General features: G+C 44.3%; 1 protein-coding gene and 1 long non-coding RNA gene across 2 annotated transcripts in view; one reads left to right on the top strand and one right to left on the bottom strand.

Moving 5' to 3' along the window:
* The window catches only part of LOC106938772 (uncharacterized), an 8,569-nt gene extending 8,473 nt beyond the window's left edge, over nucleotides 1-96 (bottom strand). Inside the window, exon 1 of the long non-coding RNA XR_001422694.1 lies at nucleotides 15-96. This is a non-coding gene — a long non-coding RNA (uncharacterized LOC106938772). The remainder of the gene's footprint in view (nucleotides 1-14) is intronic.
* A 4-nt stretch (nucleotides 97-100) lies between these two features.
* ndst1a (N-deacetylase/N-sulfotransferase (heparan glucosaminyl) 1a) overlaps nucleotides 101-7,687 on the top strand; it is a 21,844-nt gene continuing 14,257 nt past the window's right edge. The window contains exons 1-4 of the mRNA XM_015020921.1: nucleotides 101-669; nucleotides 4,570-5,052; nucleotides 5,776-5,863; nucleotides 6,215-6,369. Coding sequence (XP_014876407.1) covers nucleotides 124-669; nucleotides 4,570-5,052; nucleotides 5,776-5,863; nucleotides 6,215-6,369 — 1,272 coding nt within the window. The 5' untranslated portion in view covers nucleotides 101-123. The remainder of the gene's footprint in view (nucleotides 670-4,569; nucleotides 5,053-5,775; nucleotides 5,864-6,214; nucleotides 6,370-7,687) is intronic.

Genomic DNA, 7,687 nt, shown 5'->3' with positions numbered 1-7,687 from the left:
CTGCTGGGGAAAACTTCTGTCTTTTTTTTTTTTTTTTTTTTGGTTTTCTCTGCCTGCGCTGAGAGGAACTGTCCCCTCGGCGTGTTGCTGGGCCGGTGGGGCGGAGCAGTGCGGCGAGAGACGATGCTGGGATGCGTGACACGCCTCCGTCGGCTGGTCCGCCTCCTTCCCCTGCAGACCTCCCTGCTCATCCTCTTCCTGTTCTGCACCGTAAGCGTCTTCATCTTCTCCTACTTCCTCTATGGCGTCAAGCGAGAGCCGGAGCCTTCGGCGGTGGGCTTGTCCGGCCCCGACGGAGCCTCCGCGGACTCGGACTACCCGAGGGTGGTCCCGTCCCGGCTACTGCCCGTGCGGAGCGTCCCGGGGGCGTCCGGGGTGGACCTCGGAGGGACCAGGACAGATCCTGTGGTTCTGGTGTTTGTGGAAAGCCAATATTCTCAACTGGGGCAGGAGATCGTGGCCATCCTGGAGTCCGGCCGGTTCAAGTACCGGACTGAGATCTCTCCCGGGAAGGGGGACATGCCCACCCTGACGGACAAGGAGAGGGGGCGTTTCACGCTGGTGATTTACGAAAACATTCTCAAGTATGTGAACTTGGACGCTTGGAACCGAGAGCTGCTGGATAAATACTGCGTGGAATACGGAGTGGGCATCATCGGCTTCTTCAAGGTTAGGACAACAGCACACTCCCTGTGCCTCTCTCACCTCCCTCCCCCCCGCTCCCTCACACCTTCTGCCCTGTCCATCTGGCTCCCACCATCTCCAAGGAGATGGGATTTACAGAGTTGGAAAGACCTGCCTTGTTCAATATCACTCAGCTGCTTTGCTCTATCCTGCGTTTCTCTTCTGGTTTCTTTATATCCGTTTCTTTCTCTTTTTCTGCAATCTGGCCTCCTTTGCTCCTCTCCAGCAGTCTGTTAATTCTTGTTTTCTGCACTTTGTCTTTGTAGTGTCTCTTGCCTTTCTCTCCTCTATTTATGTCTCGGTCTATAACTCTTATTCCCGCGTTCTTGCTCTCTGAGTTATCCCCAGAGGCCTCTGTTTGCCTGAGGCCATCTTTCAGGTCTTATGGTTTTAATCACCCTTTCTGAGCCATGGAGAGAATATAGAAGCGCGGAGGCATGGATGGAGATGTTTGGGGGGCGGCAGATGAAAGTTAGCCTGGTGGGATTTTACTGCCTGTTGAGAAAGAACAAGGATGTGCATCTTAATGGATCTGTCACATAAAAGATGTGCTTTCTGAATTGTTTGCACAGAAACATTTCCTGTCACATTTATAAAACATGAGTCTATATATATATATATTTTTTTTTTACAGATCTAGACTGTAAAACCTCTGGATCACCATGTAATATATAGAGGCCGATTGGTAGCAACATCTTTAAAGATTATTTAGACAATTTAACCCACATTTGACAGAAATGCCAACTATACTCGTTAGATTGCATATGGCGGAGTGCGAATGTTTAAAACAAGCCCTCTTTTCTTCACGCTTTCTTCTAGCCGCCAGACTTTCTTCTAATCTTTTGAAGTTGTTTTGATCAATATTTCTCCAGGCTTTCTGAAAGTCTGTCTTTTCTCTCATTTCTACTTTTTTTTTTTTTATTTTAGACACTTCCCTCTGACCTATGAGTCATTCATGCATAAAAAGCCTTCTAAACTGAAAAGGGTGTCATCAGCACCGAACAGACAACTTGACAACCAGCAGTCTACCGCGCAGACACAAACCGATCTCAATACTTTGGATTAATCCCTGAAAAGTACCACGGACTTCACAGTTTGGCAGACAAAGATGTGTGGAGCTCCTTCTCCGGTTTTTGATCTGAATTCTTGTATTTTAGTGGAATATCTTACGTGATAGACCGACACAAAGCAGTGGGTGATTGTGAAGTAGAAGGGAAATAACACTGTTTTCAAAAGTTTGACAGCTTTGACCGTTCTTGGCCAAAGCTTGATGAGATGAGATGCAGAGCGTCCGTAAACATCTATCAATAAGAAGACCAGTGTTGAAAATAGTTTCCTCTAGTCTTTCCGCTGCCATAGTTCTTCATGTCGGGAGCAGAGGTGATGTCAAGCTGCATGGGAAGGAGAGAGAAGTTGTTGTCAAATCGGGTTTCACAAATATTAAAAGCTTATATAATTAGAAACATCGTAAAGCTCAACTCTCAAATTTTATTCAGTTTTTTTTTATATTATTCCCATTATTCCCCGTCATTGGATTTCTCTGGTCTGTTCCACCTGGAGGATGTGCATCTTTAATTCTGTGACTTACAAAACACTGCAAACATTTTCAAATCCAATTTCATAGAAAGGTTGAGAGCCGACCGAGCCGGCAGTCGTCGGAGGCTGATTTCTCTGTGCATCTCTAGATATAACGTTTCAGAAATGCCGAGCTGAAAACGGGGCTTACAATAGATGGTCATCTGAAACACTGGGTCCTGTTTCAGGTCTCTGCTGGGTTGTTTTCCTGTTTATTAAACACAGGGCTACCCGAGATCCATTTCAGACATTTGTTCTGATACCAATCTGAAACCTATTAGATTAGACACCGAATCCCCTTCGAATGCTAAATTAAAGGTAATAAAATTTGAATGATTATTATTATTATTATTCTTAAAGCGTTTAAACGTTTTGCATAGGGTTATTTTTGCATCCCCTCTCAGATCAGGTTCCCCTCTGCCTGCTCACAGTTATGCTGAACATAAAGCTGTTGTTAAGTTTTGGCTGTCATTTATCTCTCGTAGGAATCCGATATGCTTCAGGAGCCTCCTGTTGAGGCACAGGCATCGTCTCTGTTCAAGGTGTCAAACTCGAGCTGTAAAACTAAGCGAAGGCTCATTGCCTTTTGTTGCTTTACTTTAGTTGTGCAAAACTCCTCTACTCTTTTCATTGTTTCAAAATCATTTGTGAAAGTTGTTACTTTCCAACCGTTTCAATCTGCAAATAGATATGAATTTAACAGGTGCTGTTTGAAAGAGAATCGGTTTTGTTCAGATTAAGACGGTGATTTCAGCACTGATTTTCAGATTTAGTGTCACTTCAACCTATGAGGGTCTAATCTACACATCTTGGTGGATAAACAACAGTAACTTCCAGCTTCATCCTACAACAACCACATAGGCTGTGGAGGTTCTGGCTGTGCCTTGCTGACGTAGTTATAATACTTAAATCTTTACACATTCAGTCACTTTACAACTGAATGCAAAGCAGTGTGATTGTGAAATAGAAATTTGGACAGCTCTTTAGTCAAATAGCTGAAGCTTAGTAATATTGTTTGTTTGTTACAATCGACTTTCTAGTCCTTCTAGAAATCCTCAAATGGATTTACATCTGGACTCTTAAAGATGAATTTGTTTAAAGCTAAACATGTTCGGGTTGTGCGTTTTGTTGTTGTCCTGCTGGAAGACGAACCTTCATCCCGGTTCTGCAGCCCCAAGCAGAGATCATCCAGCATTGCCTGATAGTTGGCTCCATCCATCTTCCCATTAACTCTGAGCAGCCTCTCTGTCTCTGTCGCCACCACCGTGTTTCATCATGACGATGGTGTGTTCAGGGTTGGTTTCCATCGCCTTCATGGCTTCTTCTCTGATTGTTGCTCTTCTTGCCCGTCCTGTCAACAAAAGCCCCAGAAACCTCCACAGAGCAGCTGTATTCATATCGTACTGAGGTTAAATCACACACTTGAACTCGGTTTATTGGGTGACTTTCTGAAAGGTTTCACTGGATTTTATTCAGAATAATCAGAGCGAAGGAGGATGAAAACAAACACATCATTCAGTGTGTTTGCATATAAACCCTGTCGCGATGGCACATTTTGCTGTTTGCTAAATTGTTCCAGGAATGATTGTGATGAATAATAACAACATTGTTGTTTTGAGACCATTTCCAAGTAATATATTGACAAATGCATAATGTTGCGAGTTTGCCCTCTCAAAGACAAATAAGCTTTTAATTTTGTGAAGAACGCTGGAAAGAGAAGATATTTACAATATCCAAATGAATGCACAACTGAAAACAACAGATTAAAGAGAAATAAAAACACTAAATAAAGTGGATTGCGACGTCGGCAATCGCGGTAGCTCTTCAAAAGACATTAACCATCAGAACAGAGACGCTCGAGCTCGTTTTAATTTATCATGATGCAAAGACTTGATCTCAAGTCTTTGAAAAACATTCATCATTTTCCTTACGTACGACTTTGTTTTGAGTTGTCAAATGAAATCCGAATAAAATTTATTTTTTAGTTATGTGATGAAATATTGACACAACGAAGGGCTGAGAGTCTTTACATGACGCACTGCAAGTCGCACAAAAAGAGCAAATGTAAAGAAAAGACAAGAGTCAGAGAATGATTTGTTTGTTGTCACCGATGCGTCAATCTGAGAGCAGCTTTTTCACCGTAGCACAGCAGATTGAGCGTTAGCAGGTTGGAACCGCTTAATGCCTTCGCCGTTGAGTCGGCCTGACACGCCTTGCTTCACACACGAGACCAAAGAAAATAGGGAGTTATTTGCAATATGTATGATTAATTGTTGTCATTTCTGTCTTGCCTCTCTCTGCGTCGATCAGGCCAACGAAAACAGCCTGCTGAGCGCGCAACTCAAAGGCTTCCCCCTCTTTCTGCACTCCAACTTGGGGTTGAAGGACTGTATGGTCAACCCCAAGTCGCCGCTCCTCCTAATCACCCGGGCGGGCCAGACGCTGCCCGGTCCCCTGCCGGGGGACGACTGGACCGTGTTCCAGTCCAACCACTCCACCTACGAGCCCGTGCTGATGGCGAAGACCCAGTCGGCCGAGAGCGTGGCGTCGCTGGGGCAGAACGCGGCCATGCTGCCCTCGGTGGTGCAGGACCTGGGGCTTCACGACGGCATCCAGAGGGTCCTGTTTGGCAATAATTTGAACTTTTGGCTGCACAAGCTGGTGTTTGTGGACGCCGTGGCTTTCCTCACCGGGAAGAGGCTCTCGCTGTCCCTGGAGCGCTACATCCTGGTGGATATAGATGACATCTTTGTGGGCAAGGAAGGCACCCGCATGAAGGTGCCTGATGTGAAGGTGAGTCGCAAAACAAGCCTCGCTTATCTCCTCATCTGGCTGTGTTTTCAACAGCGCTTTGCTATGATTCAAAAATAAAATGGCCTCACACAAAGCATGTCCTATCCTCTGCCAGTCACACAGAAACCCCTTCTTCTCTCTCCTCTTTTCGTTTCTGAATGGATCCATCCCAGCAGGCTGCTCAAAGCTGACAGGCCCCGCCGCTCGCTCTGTCACAAAAACCTCTGCGACGATGAATATTTCAGGGGCTCGGAGGCATACAAAGAATGTCGAAAAGCTTCTTGCTTTCGTCCCCTCAGAGCAGAAAAGCCTCCCCTCGCATGCAGAGACGGTGGGTGGAAGGGGAGGAAAAAAAAAAAAAAAGTTACGGTGGAGGCTTTAAGGCCTCCGCAGCGGCAAGGTTTTAGGAACGAATCCCACTCCCCGACAAGATTGAGAAGTTTGAAAGCGGGTTGTGGCAGAGGGGGGAGTCGTGTTGCGTGCGGGGAGCCTCATCCAGCATTTAGATCAAATGAAACAAACACCCGAATCAGAGGGAAGCGAAATATCAAACGGAATGGGGGAGCGGCGAGGCGGCAGCTGGGAGTGGATGTTGGATGTTTACCGAGAGAAACTCGCAGAATTAAAGATATATGTGGGCACGCGTTGCTCATTAACGTACTCACGCGCCAGTTTGAGCTCATCATCTGTTGACTCATTCTTCTTCCCCTCCCACCGTTTCAGGCCCTGCTGGAGACGCAGAGGGAGCTGCGCACCCATGTGCCCAACTTCACCTTCAATCTGGGCTTCTCAGGGAAATTCTTTCACGCTGGTAAGAGATGCTAGTTAGCGCACGCAGAGCCCGAAAGCATCCCAAACCGAAACACTTTTTAAGCCTTTTTCTGCTGTTGCTCTTTGCCGTCCTTTAACCTTTGATTTCTTTCCTCCTCGCTGTTGCTAATCCTTCACTCTGATACGTGAACGTCTCTTCCTTTTGCTTCGCTGACTTTCATTTCCTCCCTTTTTCCATCGCTGCTCCCACTTTACCTTTGTCTCAACTCGTCTTGCTTTATTTTTATCTCTTCAATTTCCTCCTAAATCCGCCTTTTCCTGCCGACCCCTTTGGCTTGTTTCAATCTCTTGTCTTCCTCCCCCCGCGGCCCCGACTCTCTGACCCACACAGGATCGGACGAGGAGGACCTGGGAGATGACCTGCTGCTGTCCCATGTGAAGGATTTCTGGTGGTTTCCTCACATGTGGAGCCACATGCAGCCCCATTTATTCCACAACCAGTCGGTGCTGGCCGAGCAGATGTTGCTCAACAAGAAATTTGCCATGGTGAGTCATGATGGGGGGGCTGGGAGGGGGGAAGAAGGGAGGGCAAAGGTCACAGCTTTGACTGAAGGCTATGAATCAGAGGCATCCTTGTTTATCCCTTTGTGCTGGAAGTTTCTTTGATTTTTGTTTAAATGAAAAGCGAATCTGTTCCAGTTGAGTTTTAGCTGAATTCATCACTATGAGAGGAAGTATGATTTTAATTGTAGCAGTTATGCTACTAGCTTGTCCATCAAACTAATGCTGATTGATCAGATTTATTAGTAACATTCTTGTGTGGTCTTAAAAAGTACTTACATTTATGCATCTCAGTTTCATCCCATAAAAGGTTTTCAATAATGGGTTGCAGAATCGTATTTATTTTCATTTTAAATGTGTACATTCATTCCTTCGTTTTTGCTATTTGAGAATTGCACTGAAAACTTTCATTTATTTAGTTTCAAGTAGTTTTGGCCGAGTAATGCAGCCGTTTCATGCTGCGGCAAAACTCCAGAACTAATTCAGCCTTTGAAATTGTCCCTTTTATGTTTAGGGAACTAACAATTCTGTTTTTCCTAGTGTTGCATAGTATTTGTTAATTAAATTAGTTTTTAAGTCAACATAGGTTTTTATTGGTTTTAAATTCTTGTAGATCTTGTGTTCAAATCATAGTTTGTAATTACAAAAATATCTCCAATTTAACCAAGTGAAATTTGCTCACACCCAGTCTTTTTTCCGTGTATGCTGGCTCCAAGAACCTTAATATTCTCAACAAAGAATAAGTGTGGATTATTCGCTCATTAATGGTCTGTGAATAATAGTAGCTTTGGATAATTTAGCATTCAACTGGCCATAAAGATCCAACCTCACCACCAAAAGGCAAATCTTTAAACATACCAGGGAAAACATGCAAGACGCAGTTAAGAAAGTTACTAATCGTTTAGACACGCAGTTGTAAAACAATTTGTTGATCAAAAATGCCACGGGTATGAATAATCTGGCCTTAGCTGCAGGTTTACCTAAGATTAAATGGTCAAAGTCTATGTTTTTACTGTCTGAAGCAAATAAGCAACAAATGTTGGCTTCATTTTCTGAAGCTGAAACATTTCCTTTTTCAACTCGAGTTTTGCAGCGCTGCTTTTCGTAGTTAGGCACAACCTGATTAAAAACAGATGCAGAAACGAGGAGGAAAATGCTACATTTTGCGGTGGAGAACATCAGCTTCTAATATAACAAACATCTATTACTATGTACATGGTCTTTTTTTTTTTTTTTTTTTTTTTTTTCACCCCCCCCCCCCCCGGGAAAAAAAAAAAAAAAACCCCCCTTTTTTTTTTGAGAG

The sequence above is a fragment of the Poecilia latipinna genome, unplaced genomic scaffold (assembly GCF_001443285.1).
Source record: "Poecilia latipinna isolate Pla-1442-1.1 unplaced genomic scaffold, P_latipinna-1.0 Scaffold2688, whole genome shotgun sequence".
Lineage (NCBI taxonomy): Eukaryota > Metazoa > Chordata > Actinopteri > Cyprinodontiformes > Poeciliidae > Poecilia > Poecilia latipinna.
This window is presented reverse-complemented; position numbering and strand designations above follow the sequence as displayed.